The 23346-nt window shown below is 39.9% G+C and overlaps 1 protein-coding gene across 2 annotated transcripts in view; it reads right to left on the bottom strand.

Moving 5' to 3' along the window:
• Positions 1-1587: 1587 nt before the first annotated feature.
• Positions 1588-23346, bottom strand: part of FBN2 (fibrillin 2) — a 185186-nt gene continuing 163427 nt past the window's right edge. The window contains exons 50-65 of one of the 2 annotated variants that reach the window (XM_076362414.1): positions 23025-23177; positions 22382-22447; positions 21977-22102; positions 21751-21870; positions 17459-17581; positions 16901-17032; positions 15405-15530; positions 12809-13015; positions 11983-12108; positions 11305-11427; positions 11039-11155; positions 10239-10367; positions 8446-8565; positions 6407-6638; positions 5537-5726; positions 1588-2345 (exon numbers count right to left, since the gene is read on the bottom strand). In XM_076362414.1, the coding sequence (XP_076218529.1) occupies positions 1971-2345; positions 5537-5726; positions 6407-6638; positions 8446-8565; positions 10239-10367; positions 11039-11155; positions 11305-11427; positions 11983-12108; positions 12809-13015; positions 15405-15530; positions 16901-17032; positions 17459-17581; positions 21751-21870; positions 21977-22102; positions 22382-22447; positions 23025-23177 (2465 nt within the window). In that variant the 3' untranslated portion in view covers positions 1588-1970. The remainder of the gene's footprint in view (positions 2346-5536; positions 5727-6406; positions 6639-8445; positions 8566-10238; positions 10368-11038; positions 11156-11304; positions 11428-11982; positions 12109-12808; positions 13016-15404; positions 15531-16900; positions 17033-17458; positions 17582-21750; positions 21871-21976; positions 22103-22381; positions 22448-23024; positions 23178-23346) is intronic. The other variant, XM_076362415.1, reaches the window with a different exon arrangement.

Genomic DNA, 23346 nt, shown 5'->3' with positions numbered 1-23346 from the left:
AGGTTTTATACTCCTACTCTTCAACGTATGGGGATTTTTTTTTTAGAGTTGAATTATCAAACTTAAATTGTGATGGTCCTTCAGCCCTCATTACACGGACAAACAAAACCTTCTGCACACTTCAATCTAATATATGACAGATTTTGAGAGAGCTGAGGCAGAGTTTTAATCTTGTAAGGCCAGTTTAATTCCTGTGTTTCAGCTCTGTCATGATAGAGAAACTAAGTCAGCAAATTCTGCATAACCTTAAGTGTGAGTGAAGAAGAGTTTGCACCGTACCAGCTCCTTTTTCTGCTCTGAAATCCTTCAGATTTACAATTAGATGCTTATTTTGTGTAAAGAACACAGACATTTCAAAGAAAAAAAATACCCCAAAATAAGCTTTATTGCAAGAAAAGTGTTGTCTTACTGATACAGACCTTCAAACAAAACTTTTTTTCTTACAAACATTTGATTAAAAATGTACAAAGTTTCTTTTTCTTTTCAAAATCCCCAAACTCAACAAAAGAAAAGAAAAGAAAAGAAAAATCACTGAGTATAACTTGATATAATCTTTGGTCAGCACTGATATGCGACTGAAACAATCCTGGAGTCAGCATCTGCTTTGGCTATTTTCACATATGAGATTCTGTAACGTGACTCGTTACAGGCACCAGCTGTCAAAAAAAGCACCATTGAGACATACACTTAACACATAATGGTACGACATTTTAAAAAAAATTACTAAAGTAAACTAAATGTCAACTCATTGTACAAACATCTTTCTTACAAAATAAGCTATGATAAAATGAGGCATACGGTGTATAACTACAGTATTAATGAAACTTCTAACAAATGGATTTCAAATACGCATTTTCCTTGTCTGCGCTGCATAATTAGTGTGCACATATGGCAGTCCTGATACAGCTCTCAGTTTTTAGTAAATGCACCATTAATTCAAGCCAGCACCAAACAGTATGAAACATCACGCGTTCCCTTCAGAGAGACATTTTCTTCAGCTGCCTACAGTAATGCAAGTTTGTAGAGCACCCTTTCTGAGAATGAGGTGTGGTTGCATGTGTGGTTCCTTGAGGTTATTGGAAGGAAGTACAGTACAGTTTGGTTCTGCAATTCTAATGGTATTAAAAGCAGTCAAGGTATTTTGCTACAGTGGTTGTGCCTCTTCTTCCATTATTTGATGTGGCTGATTCAGAATACAATCCTATTGAGCTGCTGTGAAATATGATCTCTGCAGAGACTGATATTGTAATTCTTGTCCTTTAAGACTCTCTTTTTTTTCTTTTTTTTTTTGAATACTCGAAGTTTTGCAAGAGCACTTTAGAATATCCAGAAGATGTACTACAGTGCTCTTTCAGCTCTGATACATTTTAAAATTACTTATATACTATTTGGATGACTGGCCCAAATACAAAAGGAAACATCTTTCAAATCTATTTTTTTTAATTAAGAAAGTACCTCTAAAATGTTATAGCTCAAATTTATAAATCTAAAGAAAAACAAGCAAGTTTCCCTTTTTGTTTACATAATTTGTTATTTTCTCCATATATTACTGCATTAAAAATAAATAAACTTCTATATTTTTTTTTTTTAATTAGGAACTATAGCAAAATACCCAAAGTGTTACAGACTGCTAACAGGAAAAAAATAGCTCACATTTTTGTGCCATTTAGTGCCATATGATGACTTCTTGAACTTTAACTTTTTAATATACTTTAAATTGAGGTTATATAAAAGATACAGTAACCATGATCGCCATTGTAATCAAAGTTTTGGCGGTGGCAGAGTTTAAGTTACCCTCCTGCAAGGGTGGTTCTGCAGTCTCGGCAGGATAGAAAGAAAGAGGTCTTCCCCTCTCCCTTTCTCCCCCAAAAGTCAGTGACTGTTTCAAAGCCTTTGAAAAGCAGATATGCTCAGGTGGATAGATAGGTGAACAGAAGTGACTGAAGAACTGGACTCAGTCTGGAAGATGGCTAGTAGAGGTCTATCCACAGCCTCATTCTGAGAGCTTCCCCGAGCTCTCCTAGGAGGTAGTTGTCCTCATTGCTGTCTTCCAGTTTCTTTAGCTCCTTTTTCTTATATAGAGGAATGCTAGTGATTTCCAGTGTGTGAGTTCCAGGCACTGACTTTTTCTTAACTGCGTGCAAATAACTCAGTCCATCCCTCTGATGGATTCGAAAGATGCCATCGTCATTGCCATGTGAGATGATGTAGCGCACATGGTTGGTAAGGGGCTCAATGGCTGGCATGAGTTCTAGGATGTGCTCCTTGTTGTCAAGCCTGGAAATGTTGACTCTCATCTTCAAAGGACTATCCATGTCTAGGCTTTCCAAGCTAATCTGCTCAATCTGAAGTAAAGGAGGAAAGATTGTTTAGAGCAGGAGAGAAACAGATATTCACTTGCATTGAGAGAAGAATAACACGTGATTACTAACAGTTTCTGAATTTGTGAAAACCTAGCTGTGAAAGAAGCAATGGTAAATCCTTTCCACCTAGGAGAACTGCTTAATTCCATATAACACACCCTGAAAATCTTAAAGGCTTCTCACACAGGCCTAACAGGATAATTAAAGTTACAGCATCAGGTCTACAGAGGGAACTCAGATTTCAGATTCTTTTCAGAATCTGTTTAACTTCATGCTTGCAAAAAGTCCATGTAAAAAAGAGACCTATATTTACTGCCGCAGTAAAGACTGTATGTGAGGCACAGTCTTGTTCTTATGATCAACTTCAGTGAGGAACATTACAGAAACACATACCACAACACTGTATGGGAATTCACTGAAACTTCTGGTAAAACTCTTTTAATGAATCCTCGCTTCTAAAAACAAGCAGGCTCAGCATTTGGTGATGAGGAAGTACAGTGATTATAAGGGAAATAGAAGTAAGGAGAGAACTGCTGTATTGTTAGCCTTCTACAGAAAGGGCTAGTATGTCACGTTGTCCAATTACATCCTATTTGGACCACTGAAAGGAGTGTGGAAAAAAGTCCCAGCATTGTTTTTCTGACAAATCAGTCGTGTTCTTTTTTAATTTGAGCTTCAGTATAGTTATGCTGCAGGTGTGAATCTGTCCAGAGGTGTTAGCTGTGAACACACTTGGGGGCGGTGGGTGAGAATGAGTGCATTCCTAGGAAAGCCATCTAACAAGCAACAGCTTTTGAAAGTGCTTCTACAAAAATAAATAGGCTGTAGTCTTCTTTAGGAAACCTGATACTAAGTGAGGTACCTAGCCTACATGTCAAGATCCTTTCACGCTTGTAAAGATAGCAAAGGTTATCTCTCTCTCTGAGGGAATTCCAATCACATGTAGGTTCATATGTGTTCTCATATGTAATGTAATTAAAAACACATTGTGAAAACAAGGAAAATTTGTGGACAGGAGCAAGTACTGTAGTGTTCTAAATACTGCACCCCATAGATGTCATTAGTGATGAGATAATTTCTTTTTTCACATAGTTTTATGGATGTGAAAACTTTCACTTTTACTGCTCAGATAGTTCTAGTACGAGAAACTGAAAAGGTTAATGCTATAAAAAAACCATAATAACGAGAGATAACAATTATGAACTAGATATGAAATTAATTGTGCAACAGAAAAAACATCCATGTATTTCTGTGGTGGGTTGATGTTGTGGTTTAACCTCAGCCGGCAACTAAGCACCACACAGCCACTCGCTCACTCCCCCCAGTGGGATGGGGGAGAGAATTGGAAGGGTAAAAGTGAGAAAACTCGTGGGTTGAGATAAAGGCAGTTTAACAGGTAAAGCAAAAGCTGCGCATGCAAGCAAAGCAAAACAAGGAATTCATTCCCTACTTCCCATCGGCAGGCAGGTGTTCAGCCATCTCCAGGACAGCAGGGCTCCATCACACGTAACGGTTACTTGGGAAGACAAATGCCATCACTCCAAACGTCCCCCCCCCCTTCCTTCTTCTTCCTCCCAGCTTTATATGCTGAGCATGACGTCACATGGTATGGAATGTCCCTTTGGCCAGTTTGGGTCAGCTGTCCTGGCTGTGCCCCCTCCCAGCTTCTTGTGCACCCCCAGCCTTCTCAGTCGGTAGAGCACGGGAAGCTGAAAAGCCCTTGACTAGTGTAAGCACTGCCTAGCAACAACTAGAACATCGGTGTGTTACCAACATTGTTCTCCTCCTAAATGCAGAACACAGCATTGTACCAGCTACTACGAAGGAAATTAACTCTATCCCTGCCGAAACCAGGACAGTTGACCACAGAATTCAGACTGGAACAGGTCCAATGGGAGTGGCACTGGGGAGGGAAAAGGGATGTTTGTGGGAAGTCTGGATGTGTGTGGGGAAATCAAACATTTAGGTTTTTAAGTGCCAACATTATATCCTTTAGAGCAGAAATTATAGGATTACTGGCTTCTTTCGAAACTTTGCCAATACAAGAACTGGATTTGACGGCATCATGCAAAGTAGTGTGTACTAAGGCTGGAGCTTCTGGATTGTTTTATGTCCTTACCCTTTTAGAAAGGAGACTTTGTTTCCCCATTCTTTCAATGTAACTTGTGAGGCTAGCACACCTTACCATTTTAGCTGAGGACTTACATTTTGCCTGTTTGCATTACACAGCTCTTGTACTGCTGAAGGAAAATCTGTGTGTGTCCCCACCTCTAAACTGAGTCAGTTTCCCATTACGGCAGATTTCAAGACCAGAGCTAATGCTAGAAGACAACATCCTATCATACAGATAATGCAGATAACAGACATACAGGTACACTTGGAACAGGCTGCCCAGGGAAGTGGTGGAGTCCCCATCCCTGGAGGTATTTAAAAGACGTGTAGATGAGGCACTTAGGGACATGGTTTAGTGGACATGGTGGTGTTGGGTTGACGGTTGGACTTGATGATCTTAGAGGTCTTTTCCAACCTCAATGATTCTATGATTCTATGATTCTTCTAACTTTTGAAAAAAAAAAGCATCTAAAAGGTGTAAACAGTAGGGCTGCCCTTTGATGAGTATCCCGTAACTTATTTTTGTAAGCCCACAAAATGCAGTAAGAAAAAAATTAAGTCTGAAGTGTAATTCTCTAATACCCTCAGCAATTCTGCAAATAATGGACTTAAGTGTATCAGCCAGGTCATGGGCTTTAGTACCCCACAATTGTGAGCAACCATGGAATTACTTAGACTAAAATGATTTGCAAGAAGATCTATTGAGCTGTCCCAGACCATAAAATGCTGTTCATTCTCCTCCTGACAGCAGAACAGATTGCACACATGACCAGTTTCCTAGCTCTCTGTAATTATAGGAAGATTATTTCCCTGAATATATTTTGAGGAACTAGACAACATCTCGCACTACAAAGGATTCTTTACAAGCTTTAAAAACTTCATCCGTTCATAGCTGTTGATGTCTTTCTGACTGTCACATCATTCCTGCCGACAGGACCCAAGTGTGAAAACCACTGAGGCAGGGGAAAAAAGATTTTCACCATTGAATGTGGCCTGTTAAAAAATTCCCTCCGTTTACTGATAGTGTTGAGAACGGTATCTCTGAAAATACCTCGAAGTACATTATAGTGCTTATTCATCCTGGTACGTACAGTGTCATTAGCACTTCTCTTCTTCCTGTTGTCTTTTTTGGAATAGCCATTGATTTTGCACTCATAACATGCTTCAGGGGACAAAGCATTCTCTTCATCAGCATCTCCATCCAGTGGCAGGTACTGGCCTTTGTTAAATCCCATCCCTGAGACACAGTGGCTGTTGAATAAAAACATCTGTTTTAGTTACTTCTTGCAGTTTTATGAACTGTCCTGCTAAATGGAAAACAAGTGTATGTGATCTATATCACAGTGTCTGTATCTCCTTCCTTTCCCTTCCCTCAGCAGGAGGTCTGTGCATTAATTTTCTTCACACGAGTGTGGCATACTGAATGAAATACAACCATTGGCTGAAGGCCTGTAGGCTTTTCTAATTTTCATTTACAGGTCTTACAAAGAAACAGAAGAAAACCAGCCTGCTCCAAACTCTGGAACTAAAGAAATTAGCCACTGCCATGTACCAGAACAATATTCATTCGTGTTTAATGTTCTGGGTTGATCAGTGTGGCTTAAAACCCTTAATTATCTCAGTACAGATGGTACCTATCCTTATGCAGTAACAGTCCTCATTGAGCAGGTTTGTGAAGGAGTTCTTGTGCTGATACTGGGGGAGAAAGAACTGTTTAATGTTGCTTATACACTAGATTTAAAATGAGTGCCATGCTGCATGTACAGATGTCTTTTTTTCTAGCTTATGGATATTGTGTGCAAAGGGAGGAGAAAGGATGACTTGGTAGCCTGTCCTTCATTTGCACCTCTGTTCTTCAGTCTGACTAGGGTCCAGCCTTTTTACAGGCTTCTGAACGTGTCTTTGATGAATGACTGTGTGGAGATACTCACCCTTGTCCAACTCTGTAATAGCCAGGTGGACAGCCACAAAGATAACCACCTTCAGTGTTGGAACAACCATAATTGCAGGGGTTCTTGGTAGAAGAACACTCATTCACATCATGGCATGCACTGGAGAATTGGTCATAAGAAAATCCAGATGGGCAGGCACACTTGTAACTTCCAAGTGTGTTGTAGCAAGAAGCAGAGCCACACGCGTTAGGATTGGAGCATTCATTTTCATCTAGTAAGCAAACAGAAGTATATTGGTAACTTCTAATCTGATGGACATCAGGCAAGCATGACGTAGCTAACAAATCAGAATATCTGCAAGTCCTAGGGCTCTGCTACATCCTTGACCTCATTACCCCATAGAGACTTGGTCTCTGAAGAAAAAATACATTGGCAAAGGTCCCAAACATATATACTGGGCTGTAAAGGTATTTTAGGATAGTTACAGTTAACCTTATATTGACCCAATGCTCCCCCTTCCTTCAAGGTATGTCTCCTGTTTTGCTTAGGGGTCCTCTTTCCCCTGGCAGGGTACACTCCTACCATATAAGGTCCACAGAGGAGAAATGAGCTGGAACTCCAGTCATACTCCAATCATGATAAGTGCTCGTGCGCACGTAGCGATGGGGCGAAGTTAGCACATACGTGTAGTGGAAACCTGCAGGCTCTGTGAGGGGAAAGACAATCTAAATAGCCAACCAAAATGAAAAAGAAGTATTGTCTTCACCTTGGGGGTGTTGAATTAAGATACAGAGAAGATCACTCCTCCAGTCAGTATGACTGATTTAGTTTCAGGCTCTATTGTGAAAAATGAGTGAGGAAAGTAGCTTGTTGTATGGAAGATCATACTTTTCATAGTTGGCACGTTGCTTATTTTTTTTATCTTACCAAGGTACTGTTTCCCTGTAGGTGTTTTCCTCTCCAATACCATTGGCGCATGCTTTACCATTTTTGCCTGCACAGGAGACACATTCTTTTGAGGACTATCTATAATATTCAGAGACTGCAGCTGGTTTGGAGTTTTGTGGGAGTTGTTCTTTGTGTGTTCCTGTCACTCCCACTCCAGTCCTTTGCTTTCTTTGCTGTAAAGCAGTATTAAGTAAGGAGTGATGATGGTGGTTGGGACTTCAGAAAAACTACCTGGCGTGCTACTTAATGTAAAATGGGTATAATGAACTAATTTATATGTCTAGGATCAGGACAGTAAGACCAGCCTATAAGAAATGTATGGCAGTGCTCGCAGCCATCCTCTGATTATGACACCGTTGACAGAGAACCATGAAAGCAAACCTGAAAAGGTAAATATGTTGTTGTGGTGCCTTGTGAACTGTACAGGATGGGGTTGTGTGGGGGTGTGTTGGTTTTTATTAAAAAAAAAAAAATTCCCACATTTCATTTGGTATGGGAGTTAGCTTAGTTCATGAAACACAGAAAAGAAATGATGGATTGAATGAGCTAAACCTACAATAAAACTGCTGAGCTGATTAATTTGTCCCTGTTCCCCGCCCAAAGAACTAATGTTGGCCTTGAGACTGTATTTTGGAAGTAGGAAACCCTTAATGGTTGTGTTGATATTTTTTCTCCCCATTCACCATAGATGCTATTCTGTAGTATTCTCAAATTGCTAATGATGGTGAGTGATTCTTACTCATGAAAGGTGGGATTTTTTTTTCCCTTTTTTTTTTTTTTTTTTTTCCCCAGCAGAGGTATTTACATTGCTGCTTTCAGGAATTGAATTAATATCTTTCCACCTTTCTAAGATGGGGATTTTTCCACGGAGAAGGGAGTCAGAATTTAGGCCTTACTAGGACAAAAAGTTTTCTCCTTGTCACATGGAGTTTCAACAGGACGAGTGTGTTTTCTTGTTACCTTATGTCACTGATTTATGTTGGGAGTAATAAGCGTATGGAAGGAGGGGGACAGAGGAAAAAAAGATTTGTGTCTGCATACCCTTTGTCCTGCCCATTCTTGTCCTCACCTGGCAGTTGTCACTATAAACACTATGCCACCTTTGCTGCTTAAATGTATTCTGTGCTTACCAACACATTGATTCCACTGGTAATGCTGAATATATCCTTGTGGGCATCCACATCTGTATCCACCCAGGATGTTTTGACAGCCATGCTGGCACCTATGGTTTCCATCACATTCATCCACATCTTTGCAATCGGCAGAGAAGCAGAACATGAGGAACACACAATTATACACGTTGTCAAATACGTTACTCGCTTTGATTATAATCATTGAAACACCAGTATTCATGACAGAGAAGTACTGCTGTAAGATGGAAGCACCATTCAGGTTGGTCTTTTGGAAAGCCTGAAAGTCAATTAATGTAGTGTTCTTTCTATCTATCAATAATCCGACTGGAGCTTTTGAGCCTTTATGTTACTCAGATTTGGAGAAGAAACACTATTCCTGGTAATCCTACATGATGTTGCTTTGATGTAATGTTTAGAATCTGAGTGTTTTTTTATTTCAGTTTTCAAACCAGCTACGTAGGACTAAGCTTTAAGTTTCCTGGAACATACTGAAGTGTTTGAATATGAGGAATACATACTGAATTTGGATCTAAGTGCTTACCTTTGCAATTAAAAAGAAAAAGCCATCTAAAAAGTCTCTGAGGTATGTGTAAATAAAGGAGAAAGCCAGAAAGAAAAAACAAAATGTAAAAACTCAGTCATCTGAAATAGTGTCTGCTATAAGAAATAAATAGATTGTAAGCAGCCTAATGTGTCAGATACAGCATGCAGTTCTAGTAGAAAATAGAAAGTCATTCATGGTATCACAGATTCTAAGTTACACTCTAGTTGTCCATAGTTTGAAACAAATTTAATGGAATTGTGATGTCCCAAAGCCTGAGGTACAGAAAACCATCATGCCAGGAACTGAAAGCTGTCATTTTATCAGTAGTGGCATATAGAGCAGTTCTGATGTGCTAGTTGTGTATGTATCTTGTGAATGCTTTGATATGTATAATTATTTGTTTTGTTTGGTAGGTGCTGGGTAAAGTACACAATAAGGATGTATCTACTTTATGAGAACAAAGTAATCTGACAGAAGATAATGCTTTCTAAAACTTCTGGCTGCGTATATTCTGCACTGTTACTCTAGAAATAGACTCTAAATATTAATTCCTGTTTTAAATGCTGTATTAAGGTAGCTGACATTTTGAGATGTCATAAATTTGTGCACATGTACCTCCGCATTTCTAATTCTCAGCAGCCAGATGACCTAGTACTGCCTTTTAATTTCTTCTTTGCTCAGTATCTGAGGCCCACTGAAGAGTCTGCAGCTCTCAAATAGAGATTTCCTGACTGGGGCTCCCTTGTGGGCCACCAGAGAGAGATGAAGCTCAACAATATAATTTGTATTTTAACTGTAGTGAATTACCCTTCTGAATGTGTATCTCTATGGTAGAAGACTTAAAGTATGGAATTTAGAATATAATCTTTAGACACTCTCAGGTGAGTGATTACAATTTGCCGAAACAAAACTTGTAGAGAGATTCTGTTTAGACTGTATGAAAACGAAAAAGAAGAAACAACTAAACTTTTAGATGCATAAACCTATGTGAAGTTGAAATGGCAGCCTGGAAACAGTTGTTCAGGAGTTCAGCTAAAAAGTCACTTTTTATTCTCATTTGTGTAAAAATTACTCAGGCAGTATGTTCTTACATACAATAATGCTTAAAATTACTCAAATACATTCTTTTTGGTATTTACTTTTACTATGGCTGGTGCTCTGTTTTATCTGTCTTTGACATCACAGAATTCACTAGACACAGAAGTAAGGATTTGCACCATAAAAACATTTGACCTTTGCTAGTTACCTTCACAGTTTAATCCAGTAGAATCCAGAGAAAATCCCCTTTGACATTCACAGGTAAAACTTCCAGGAGTGTTTTGGCAAATACCTTTTGATCCACAAAGCAATGGCTGAGAACCACATTCATTGTTATCTTAAAAATGCAGAGGGGAGAGAAGAAGGTTGGTATACCTTGTGGCATGATTTTAGACATGTCCATATAACATTTCTTAAGAGGTTGAAATCCACAGAGGTGCTAAGTTTATTTTGAAAATGTAGCTTTTCATACTTAAATGTCAGATGACCTGATGACTCATGCAGAGCTATGAGTAGTTAATAAATTGGAAGTGCAAGTTGTAATTCAGTTATGAGTGCGAAAGACCCAGGTATGTAATGGCTGACAGTGGAAAAATGCTGCACTTCTGCATTAGCTGAACTAAAATAGTTTCAGTTGGCAAGACTCATGCATATGCTTAAGATCTAAAGACATCTGTATCTATTAAAGAAGAAAATGCAGTCTGTTTTTGTTTAACTACATTTTAAATCAGATTTTAATACTTTACCCTTTTGTCTCCATGTGGTTATACTTAGAATAGAATAACATGTATTAACTACGTACAACTGTTTACTAAGCAAGAAAATACAAATGGTGGATAGACTGATTTTTCTTTAGCTATAATTGTTGCTTTTCAAAATCTGTCTTCTGGACTGCTGACATTATTGCGCTGTATTATTACTGTTTATACAGAGCAAAAGACATGAATGAGGATTGAGAATGTTGTTCTTCTAGAAAAACTGATGCAAGAAAACTAATGTTTTTCTTACCAATACAAGCTGTGTGATGTTGTGTAAAACCAGGTGGACATTTGCATGTGAAGCCTCCAAGGGTGTTGACACAGAGAAACTGACAATTGTGTTGTTTGGTTTGACATTCATCGAGATCTGAAAGTAAGAGATGTTGTTGTCTTAAGAAAAGTCAACAAAAAAAGAGGTACATTTAGTCTAACTTGATAAAAATATCACACTTCAAAACTATTTCCTTTTAAGTCAAGGTGCAACAAAATTAGGTTACTGCGTATAACCTTCTCTACCTTTACATGTCTTTCCATCTTCTTGAAGGATGTAGCCCCGAGGACATGAGCACTGATAGCTCCCTTCTGAGTTCTTGCAGATAAAATTGCATGGTTTAGGAGACTGGGAGCACTCATCAAGATCTAAAGAAAGAAACTGTTAAGTATCTGTTGTACTGATTTCTTTGTCTGTCTTTGAAGGGTGTTTTCTAAACAGCCCTATAAGAGAAAAATGTTTGTAGGAAAAAATCCCCAATTTACATTTGTTCAGAGTTCCTATTTCTTTCTCTATGGATGTGTTGCTGTGGAGTTTCTATGGAGCTGCCAGTGGCATTAATATTTTCATCTAACAGCTAAGTATTTATTTTTGGGCATACTATGGTATACTTATATGTGTAACCAACAGGAAAGTGGGAAAATGTAGACGACGAACTAATGAGCTGGTTTGTCAGTCAAAATGGTTATACAGCTGAAACGTATTTCAGTGCTCATTCTACTGCAGGAATATTGCCAGTACAGCTTGCTTCTAGATTTCCCCAAATGAAATACAAAAATAGAAATGCGTATTACGAAAAGAAAGCTAGAAAAGAGATAAAAGAGATAATGAGAAAAAAATTGCTTTGATACAAAGGTTTACAGAGCTTGATACGTCATTATGTACCAATTAAAGAAATAACTTGTTAAGATGCTGAATCTTACCAATACAAGATGTGCCGCTTATGTCAGTGGTATAGCCAACTTTGCAAAAGCATCGGAAGGAGCCCATAGTGTTAATACACTGTCCATTTCTGCATAGGTTTGGCATGACCTTACATTCATCAATATCTGTACAGAAAATATTAAATATGTCATCTTTCCGTTTCAAATTCAACTTTTTTCTTCTCTACCATTTTTGCACAGTTCCTCATCATCATGCTTCTGATAGGAACTTTACCCTTTCCTTCTCTTTAAAGAGGGATCTGAATTCAAAGTCAAACATCCTTCAAGCTTTCATTATTGTTTTTTGTTTCAAAACCTTCCTGCTATTTCATTGGGTAATCAGGTTCCAGTTTTGCTAACTCAAAATACAAAACCCATAGAAGCAAATTTTCTTATGACCAGTTAGATGACGCAAAAATTTTTTCACCACAATTTAAAAATGTATGTTAGCTTCTGCTTCCTATGTGGAAATAGTAACTGCAAAGAATTCAGTGAGACGGTTGTTAGAACAACTGTTGTTGCCTTTGCCATGTATGCAACTTTTCAGCATACCAAAGCTTTGGGATCATTTCTAGCTTTCAGTTACTGGTTGGTACCTATTGTTTTAGATCCCAACCCTGAAAATTCTGCACAGCTGTGAGTATTTTGGTTGCAGCTACTGTTTAAAGGTGGTTTTAATTTCTGTTCTCTTGGCAGCATTTGAAAAAATCAAACTGTTGTTTCGCAGGAAATTCTTCCAAGGAACTTCAAAGAGAATTCTGCATTTTCTTAAATACATGAGCATATTCTTTTCCCCTTTTCTGCCTCTTTTCATCCCTGCAAATACCTCTTCCATCTGTAGTATAGCCTGGTCCGTGTGGACAGAGTTTCTTATATTGTGTGGTTCCGGGAAGCGGACAGAGCTCACACTGGTTACCCCAGCCCCGGCCCCCATCACAGCAGCACTCAGATTTAGTGACAAGATTCCGGCTGCTCGAAGCCATCTGACACATTGTCTGTAAAACTTCAGCAAAGCAAAACCCTTGGCGATTATCTGTAAGGAAGAAGTAGAGAGATCAAGAAAGAGTAGGAGATAAACATCTGATCCATTAAGCATCTGATGTATTATTCTGGCTCTTTGTCAGCACATGCAAGCACTAAAAGATTATTAGCAACCAGTCTGTGAAGTCTATTTTGACTTAGCCTTTCAGATTTATTGTGTCTTCTGATAATCTGCTGCCATTCCAAGTGTATCCAGACATCCCTAAAGTTCAGTACCTGCATGAGCTGGATACGAGTTTTACTTCTAGGAAAGTTGTGCCCTGGGGCATATCTGGTGAGCTTGCTTGATAGTAAAACATGCTGTGGGCCAAACTGAGCTTCCACTTAAGCTGCCTATGTTTGGCTTGCATTTTAACAATTTACTTGGAGTGGGGTTAGAAGTTTGTTTTGTTTGTTTGTTTTACTGGCTAAAATTGCATGTCTGATCATCTGTAATTATCCAGATGTGGTTTAAATGGCAAAATCCTTAGCACTTAAAAGTGTCAGTGCAACTCAATACTTTATCAGTGGCACTCCTAGTTTTTGTTGGGGAGAAAAAAAAAAGGATCTACATGGCCTTACTGTTGGTCTGTCCCTTTCTAATTCTATTTTCCTTAATTTTTAAACCTTTTGGTTAATACCTGTCAATCATTAAAGAGGAGCAGAACTTCAGAGTCTTAATGCTCCTAGAAGTTTCTTTCAAACAGGCAGCTGAGGAGAGCACAGATCCCAGCTTCCAGTGCTAATGGAAACTTTAAATTTTGCGGAGATGATACCTTCTAAATAGGCTATGTCACCTGTCTTATTTGTTAATTAAAATGGAGACATTGTCAACCATGGTCTGACAGACGCTTATGTTTTTAAATGAAAGATTTTATTACTTTCTCTTAAAGCTAAAAGTTAAAATCCTTCAGATCCCTCAGAATGTGTCTATGTATCAACACCCAGCTGACCTTCTCTTTTACAAGTATGAGGAGTACAATCTATACATTTCTTACATGCATCAGTTAAAATGTGAACTTTGGCAAAAATTATTTTGGGTGCCTGGTAACTTAACTGTTGACATCAGATAAAGCTGTCCTCACTGCAAGTGTCAGCTGTGTGAGACAGCATGTTTGCTGTAGTAATTTGCAAGACTCAGCAGATTTCTGTTCTCCTAGATAGGTATATTGTGCAGGTCTTCATGTACATTATGACTTGAAGAACATATAATGCTTTGTCCCCAGTTTGAGATGTGGAATAAACTGTAATGTGAACAGAATATAAAGGTTTGCACAATATATTTAAAATAATGTAATCTAAGACTTAATGTTTGTGCTCCAATTCTGAAGAAATACTTTGTTTCTGCCAGACTCATTTTTCATTGTAATTTCTGACCCAGGAAACCCTAAAGGAAAAGCAGCAATGAGCAAACTAACCCAAAGCATAGTCTTCAGAAAATAATACGAAAATCATATACTAAATATAAGAAAGCAATAATGACCTCCAAGCAGGGTATTTTCTTGGCATTAATGACTGGCTGGGTTTAACAGACTGCAGCATCCTCTTCCCATCTGGTCTTAATCCTTAGGAAATACCCTGCACTTCCAATGGTACTGCTTTGCCATGAAGTCAGCACACTCATGACAATTTACAGGGAGCTGGTTTTATCATACTTACACGTAAGATAATATACAAGTATTTTTGATGCAAGAATACTAATAAATACTCATACAGTTTCAGTATTGTAAAACACTTTGAAGTATCTACACTTCAACACTCATCATGAAAACATAAGGTTTTGCAGTTCTGTTTGATTTCTAAAAAGGGAACAATTAATTTTATAGTGCAAATGACAAGTCTGAACATTTTGAAAAGGAAATACAGGTTGATGAATATAAAACCCCTCATCAGCATTTAATGTGCAGGCCTGCCTCAGAACTTTTTAATGTATCTTGCAATTTTTTTGTGAAATCCTAGTCTTTTGTGTTCATAATCACTGTCTGAATTAAAGGTACAGAAAATTCAGATGCCTAGTTGCAGTATTGTGCTTAAGATCGTGTTCTGAATATGCAAACACTTAATTTTGCTCTGCATCCCAGTTTTTGATCCAAGGTAACTAAATTCTGCTTCTTCTTTAAAAATACCTGTATTTTGTCTGGATAGTGTTGCTCAGCACCATATTTGTGTCATTTGGAATTTAGACACTTCTATGTGAGGCTCCCAATTGCTAGACTCAGCTGACATTCTCAAGATGCTCCTCATTCCTATCATTATTTAATATCATATCATTGTTTAATTAATAAGGATTATTATTTAATTTCTGTAGATATGAGAGCAGTTAGGTACTCAGAAGCCTAATTTACACTCCACATCCTTTACACTTTAATGTAAGATGAAATGTATACGAAAGAGGCATTTACCAAGACATTCAATGCCTGACGGACTTGACAGGAATCCTTCATTACATTCACATCGGTAGCTCCCAATAACGTTCATGCAACGACCATTTTCACAGATACCTGGCTTGGTACGGCATTCATTTTCATCTTTACAAAAATACAGTAAGAAAAATTAAATAAATTGTTACAAGAAAATATATCAGCCTCATAGAATGCATTAATTATTCTGCGTAATATTTGCAAAATATTTGCAAGAAGTGGAAAATCAACAACTGATTAAGCCTGGAAAGGACTTTCCTAATAACACTATCCTATTCCATTGCTTATGTACTGCATCCTAGGATGAAAGCTTTAATCCTTGTATGTTCTTTGCAACGTATAACAAGAAGCAGAAAACACTTGCAGCAGAGAAAGTTCTAGTCATAACTTCTACCTGGCAAGTAACATTTAAATAAAATTGGAATAAATGTATGATTTGAGTAACAGACTTTCACTTTGTAATCATTAAGAGTCTCTGAATACATCTGACCTCTTCTGCAATCAGTCACATTTCAGTCCGCACATCATTTCCCTGAAACAGTTTACAATCTTAGTGTATTTCCTTCCATAGCTAATGGCACCGATACAATTACACACCTTTATAGATGCTTAAAATAAAATCTCAGAAAAACCTCAAGTGATTTAAAGGCAGCATTACATGGCAAAAAAGGCAAAATTCTCGTTAATACATATTATTTCCCCTGAAAAAAATCATAAAAATCTGTAAAGGAGAGTAGTCATTCTCTTGCTGAAGGAACACCGTTTTAAAATATTTTCATTTAAAGCATTCACTGAGATGGATGTTTATTTATTTTGAGCCAATGACAGCCTCAGCTACTTCTGTCCACAGAGAACTTTGGAATGGTCTCGGGTTTTTTTATGTACCAGAAGAAAGTGTAATTTGCCAAAATGTAGCTATTGTTTTCCCCTCAACTAATTGAGAAAATGATGGAGGAAAGCTGTTTGCTTACTTACAGGATGGAGAATTATTTTGAACTATGTCAATTTCCACGTCTTTTGCTCTGCATGGCTTTTATATGTTGTTTCAGAATCTTACAGTTTTAATCCTTTAAGGAACTGCCACTTTATTTATAAACAGTATTAATGCTAAAGGAAATGTAACTTTTTCTTTATGAAAATTTTGCTTCCTACTCATCAAATGAGGTCTCTTTTCTTTGGCAACTTAATTTTTTAAATCTAACAAGCGTCTGAAAAACTTTCTGGTTTTGTTGTACAACAAAAGAAACAAAACCAGAGTTTTTCTTCTGAAATACTTATTAGTCATTTAGAACTACTTTCAGATAAGGCTCAAACCTTGAAACAAAAAAGAAAGTTTAAGATGTTGGGCATCATTAGCTATCTTAAGTGTCCTTTACGAATTGCTATTTTCTAGTTTACTATATACACATACAGAGAATTTTTCATTTGTTTGCTTGTTTGTATTTCAGTAGATGTCTTCTTCCCTTCCTAAGCTTTACCTGTGCAGCCTTCTCCATCAGGTCTTCGGGTCATTCCAGGAGGACAAATGCACATGAAGGTACCAATCAAATTTTTGCACATCATGCCTCTTGATTCGCAGTCATGGAGACCTTCAGCACACTCATCTAGATCTGGAAAAAAATATATACTTTGTGTTTGAACTTCCTTCCAGTAGCTTCACTTACTGAAGACAACTAGCACTTTCTCAAGGGAAAGGACATACAGACTTCCCTAACTAACAAGCACTGAAGAAAAATCTGAGTGCTTAATTGTAGTTGTCTTAATCTTTGTGAGCTGTGTCATCTTGTCATGTTAAAGATGAACTTCACCATTGTGACCTTCTTGGCTTTACAATCCCCATCAAGGGGTACACTTGATAACAAAAACACTAGATACTGGTCTTACACGAATTCTGAAAGAGTAAATTATCATCTGCTGGGCTCTTTGCTACATTCCACTGAGAGGATGAATTCAAGATGCACAGAAATATTTGGATTATGCTTTGGCCCAGTAGAGGGTGATGGAAGTTGGGGAAAAGTTTATACGTCAGTCATTACCTTTGCACATCTTTTGGTCTTCTCTTAGTTCATAGCCGACCGGACATGTGCATTCATAGAAACCGTAAGTGTTGATACAACGAAAAGCACACAACAAGGGATTCTGAGCACACTCGTTTATATCTGAATAGAAAGGAACAAAATAATAATTCTCCACTAAGTTCTAAAACAATCACCCAGAAGGTTTCTTATACCTGTGTTTCTCTTGTCAGCTAAAAATATCAGAAATGTAGTAATTCAAACCACAAACTTGCGGATGTTTGGTTTTGAGTAGCCAGAGAAGATTGAACGAAGCTCTGCTTAAAAATAATGGCATAATAAATATGGAACTACTTGAGCTTAGAATGACAAGTTGGGACAGGCCTATTTCAGATTTTTATTATATGATCATTTTTTAATGTATTTTTGTGTTATGAGAGATGTCAGCTTTTTTCCCAACTCCAAAACAAATGAATTCTTGCTTCAGAAAGCAAACTAATTATGATTCATAAAATACAAAATTTGTAAGAAGCATCCTGATCAGCATCCAATGAGAGTAGAATGGTTGCACACAAATCACACACTATGAAAAATAAGAGCTACTTAATGAAATTAATAGGGGATTAGTTTAAAACAGATGAAAGAAAATAGAATCATAGAATCATAGAATAGTTTGGGTTGGAAGGGACCTCTAAAGGTCATCTAGTCCAACCCCCCTGCCGTGGGCAGGGACATCTTCAACTAGATCAGGTTGCTCAGAGCCCCCTCCAACCTAACCTGGAATGTTGCCAGGGATGGGGCATCCACCACCTCTCTGGGCAACCTGTGCCACTGTTTCACCACCCTCAGCGTAAAAAATTTCTTCCTTCTATCTAGTCTCAATCTACCCCCCTTTAGTTTAAAGCCATTCCCCCTTGTCCTGTTGCAATAGGCCCTACTAAAAGGTTTGCCGCCATCTTTTTGATAAGCCCCCCTTTAAGAACTGATAGGCTGCAATAAGGTCTCCCCGAAGCCTTCTCTTCTCTAGGCTGAACAACCCCAACTCTCTCAGCCTTTCTTCATAGGAGAGTTGTTCCATCCCCCTGATCATTTTCGTGGCCCTCTTCTGGACCCGCTCCAACAGGTCTGTGTCTTTCTTATGCTGAGGGCTCCAGAGCTGGATGCAGTATTCCAGGTGGGGTCTCACCAGAGCAGAGTAGAGGGGCAGAATCACCTCCCTCGACCGTGTCAAAGACCTTACAGGTCTCTGAGGTCCAGAGAGACGACATCTGTAGCCCTTCCCATGTCCACTGATGTAGTCAGTCACTCCATCATAGAAGGCCACTGGGTTGGTCAGGCAGGACTTGCCCTTGGTGAAGCCATGCTGGCTGTCTCGAATCACCTCCCTGTCCTCCATGTGCCTTAGCATAGCTTCCAGGAGGATCTGTTCCATGATCTTCCCAGGCACAGAGGTGAGACTGACTGGCCTGTAGTTCCCCAGGTCTTCCTTTTTTCCCTTTTTAAAAATGGGGGTTATGTTTCCCCTTTTCCAGTCAGTGGGAACTTCACCTGACTGCCACAACTTCTCAAATACGATGGATAGTGGCTTAGCAACTTCATCCGCCAGTTCCTTCAAGACCTGCGGATGGATCTCATCAGGTTCCATGGACTTGTGCACCTTCAGGTGCCTTAGATGGTCTCAAACCTGATGTTCTCCCACAGTGGGCGGCTCTTCATTCTCCCAGTCCCCGCCTTTGCCTTCTGTGGCTTGGGCAGTGAGGCTCGAGCACTTGCTGGTGAAGACCAAGGCAAAAAAGTCATTGAGTACCTCTCCTTCTCTGTGTCCCGGGTAACCAGGTCTCCTGTTTTGTTCCGGAGAGGGCCCACATTTTCCCCTCATCTTCCTTTTATCCCCGACATACCTCTAGAATCTTTTCTTGTTGTCCTTGATGTGATGTCCCTGGCCAGATTTAATTCTATCAGGGCTTTAGCTTTCCTAACCCAATCCCTGGCTGCTCAGACAATTTCTCTGTATTCCTCCCAGGCTACCTGTCCTTGCTTCCACCCTCTGCAGGCTTCCTTTTTGTGTTGGAGTTTGTCCAGGAGTTCCTTGTTCATCCATGCAGGCCTCCTGGCGTTTTTGCTGGACGTCCTCTTTGTTGGGATGCATCGCTCCTGAGCTTGGAGGAAGTGATCCTTGAATATTACCCAGCTTTCTTGGGCCCCTCTTCCCTCCAGGGCTTTGTCCCATGGCACTCTACCAAGCAGATCCCTGAAGAGGCCAAAGTCTGCTCTCCTGAAGTCCAGGGTAGTGAGCTTGCTGTGCGCCCTCCTCGGTGCCCTAAGGATCTTGAACTCCACCATTTCATGGTCACTGCAGCCCAGGCTGCCCTTGAGCTTCACATTCCCCACCAGCCCCTCCTTGCTGCTGAGAACAAGGTCCAGCATGGCACCTCTCCTCGTTGGCTCCTCTACCACTTGGAGAAGGAAGTTACCATCGACGCATTCCAGGAACCTCCTGGATTGCTTATGCCCTGCCGTGTTGTCCCTCCAACAGATATCGGGGTGGTTGAAGTCCCCCATGAGGACCAGGGTTTGTGAGCATGAGGCTGCTCCTATCTGTCTATAGAGGGTCTCATCCGCTCTGTCTTTCTGGTCAGGTGGCCTGTAGCAGACCCCCACCGTAATGTCACCTGTCCCTGCCTTCCTTTTAATCCTGACCCATAAGCTCTCGGTCAGCTCCTCATCCATCCCCAGGCAGAGCTCCGTGCATTCCAGCTGGCCATTGACATAGAGGGCGACACCCCCTCCTTGTCTCCCCTTCCTGTCCTTCCTAAAGAGCCTGTATCCCTCCATCCCAACACTCCAATCATAGGAGCCATCCCACCATGTCTCCGTGATGCCAATAAGGTCGTAGCCCTGCAGGCGTGCGCACATCTCGAAGTCCCCTTGTTTATTCCCCATGCTACGTGCGTTTGCATAGAGGCATTGAAGTTGGGCCCCCAATGAAGCTGCCTTACTGGCTGGAGTTCCTTTGTGCTGCTCTTCAGGTGCTCTCCTGCTGACCTGTGCTCCTTCTCCAGGCTCTGGGCATCTGTTGCTGGCCCTGGCATCAAACTGGTAGGAGTGGGATGGATTGAGGTTCCCCTCCCCCGGCATGTCTAGTTTAAAGCCCTCTTCACCAGCTTGGCAAGCCTATGACCGAAGATGCTCTTCCCCTTCTCTGGCAGATGGACCCCGTCAGGCCCCAGTAGACCAGGTTTCTCAAAGCGAGTCCCATGGTCTGAGTAGCCAAACCCCTGGCTGTGGCACCAGCCCCGTAACCATTTGTTGACTCGCCAGATTCGACTGGCCCTTTCAAACCCCTTCCTTTTGACCGGCAGGATTGATGAAATAACTACCTGCGCTCCTGAGTCCCTTACTGCTGCTCCCAGGGCTCTGTAGTCCTTCTTGATAGTCCTCAGGCTGCTCCCGGCTGTGTCACTGGTGCCAACGTGAAACAGCAGCAGCGGATAATAGTCAGTGGACTGTACGAGGCTTGGAAGCCTCTCGGTGACATCCCTGATGCAAGTGCCTGGTGAGCAGCACAGCCCCCAGTAAGCAGCACCTACTTCTCTAAGTAGTGAGAGCAGTGACATTCTGGATCTTGCTGCCACAACAGGCTGTGGAGGCAGATGGTATCAGCAGATTCGAGACTGTACTGGACAGATTCTTGGACAATAGATCCATAAGTGGTTACTAAACCCACTCTGCAGGGATGTATCTCCAGTTTACATCATATTTTCCCTATATCCTCAGCTCTTGTATTAGAGGAGTGAACTCCAGAAAGTTGTTGGTCATGCTTGTATGCTGAATTAGCGTTTCAACTGTGAGGGATGAAATAACGGACTAGATGGAGCAGTGTTCTGACTTCAGTTTATTACGTTCAGTATAACTCACTTGTTACTATAACTATGATGAGTGGGTCAGCTCGTAACTGCTCTGCCCCAGTTATGAAAAATGCTCTGCAATTTCAGGCATTTTTGCCATGGTTAGCTATACCATTTATGAAGACATTTTGGGGGCTCAACAGTTACTTTTTCCCACCCGCTCCCCCTTTCCAACAAACGGCTGAATAGTGTAACATACCACAACATGCAGTTTGGGAAATCCTGTGATAAACTAAAAATACTGCTTAAATCAATTCAGGACTTCTTTTTCAATCACATATTTCAAGCAGAGAAACTTTTTTTCCTCCCAGTTATTATAGCACCAAAGGCCTGGTTAATAAAGTAATTTGAATGCTGATGACTGGACAAAAACTAAAGGAAAAAAAAATAAAGAGGACAAGTTACCTTCACAATTCATCATTGGGCCTGGCTCAAATCCTTCATGACAGCTGCACTCAAAACTGCCAATCACGTTACTGCACGTACCGTTTCCACATGGGTTGCCAATTGAACATTCATCAGTATCTGCATATAATGAATAAATGCAATCTGAAGAGAACTGGCACACATTTCAAATTGTGTTTTAAATTCAAGTGTTATAATTCTTGTAATTTATGAAATATGGACACACCGATGCAATGTACTCCAGTGTAATCTAAGTTGTATCCCATGGGGCACTCACAGCGGAACGATCCATCAGTATTGATGCAGTGACCATTTGAGCAAATTCCTGGGCTTTCAAGGCATTCATTGACATCTAAAAAGCAGGAAGATATTAGCAATGACTTAGCTGATGCATTTCTTTATCAAGTCTTAAAAAAGCATTTTAAAAAAACTAAGCGCCCTGTTCTGTTTGCCTCTAGCCATGCAATTTCAAAGGTAATCTTCTATCACTTCATAACGGTCCACATTTTTTAAAGGTCAGCCTTTTGTCACCTGGGGCTGTGGGGAGTAAGCCATCACATACTATAATATCCAAGACTAGTTTTAAGTGTAAATATTTTTTTTTTTAATTATCAGGAAAAAGAATACCTACCTTCACGTGTATCATCAATTCCAGGAATAGTTCCATGACCGTATGGACACAGGTCCTGAAAAGCAACTGTAGAGGTATGTTTTTTAAAAAAAAAGAGTGAGTGAGAGAGAGAACCATGACAGATGGTTAAAGCCATCCAAAAATCTTCTATATCACATTTTTCAAAACTGTCAACTGTTTAAATCATGGTCATTACGCTGTCTTGCCAGATGCAAAAGTAACACTGTCTCTAGGTCGGGGAAGCAGCACTAGAACTTGTTGAGCTTCTGTGTGCGTGTGCTTGGTGCCTTCCCCTTTCTGTACCTGGAGAAAACCAAGAACTGAAAACTGTCAACTACTTCATGGATTCTTGGCACTGTCCCATTTTGCTCTTCTCTTTTGCCTAAAGCAGGTTAGATCTACAGATGGAAGCTACTAGTTCATTTCTCTACAGAGCAAAACCAACAACTCAGTATTTCTCTTTTTCTGTGGTTTCTTCTATTTAATTTTGTTCCTTTTGTTGACCTGAAAATGGCACTAGAAAAGGCCATTAAGAGAGAATGCCAGAAAGATCTCTCCTTCTAATGATCAAAAAGGTACAACACAAATGCGCTCTTCCTTTTCTCCCACCTAAAAAGGCTTTATTTTAAATCTTGATGTGTACCTTCTTCTTCCTTTGGACAGAGCTCACAAGGATCACCCCATCCTTCTCCTGGCATTTTACTGCAGCAACACTTTGCCTTTGTGGTGTTGAAAGCCTTTGGCACTGAGCATTTCCCATTCTCAAAGTTAGTGAAACAGAAGCTCTGTCGAGTATCTAAAAAAAGAAAACACAGTTACGAGGAGCTAGCACCTCCTACCTGGTTAGATGATGACTGTCTAGCCCCGAAAGGAATAATGTTAGGCCTGTATTTTTCATACTATTTTGAAAGCACTTTCCAACCCTCATAAGGGCATAGTTTGGATGGGACCTGCAGAGGTCCCTT

This window comes from Aptenodytes patagonicus, chromosome Z (genome assembly GCF_965638725.1).
Source record: "Aptenodytes patagonicus chromosome Z, bAptPat1.pri.cur, whole genome shotgun sequence".
Taxonomy (NCBI): domain Eukaryota; kingdom Metazoa; phylum Chordata; class Aves; order Sphenisciformes; family Spheniscidae; genus Aptenodytes; species Aptenodytes patagonicus.
The sequence above is the reverse complement of the archived record's forward strand: the minus strand, read 5'-3'. Positions and strand labels throughout refer to the sequence as shown.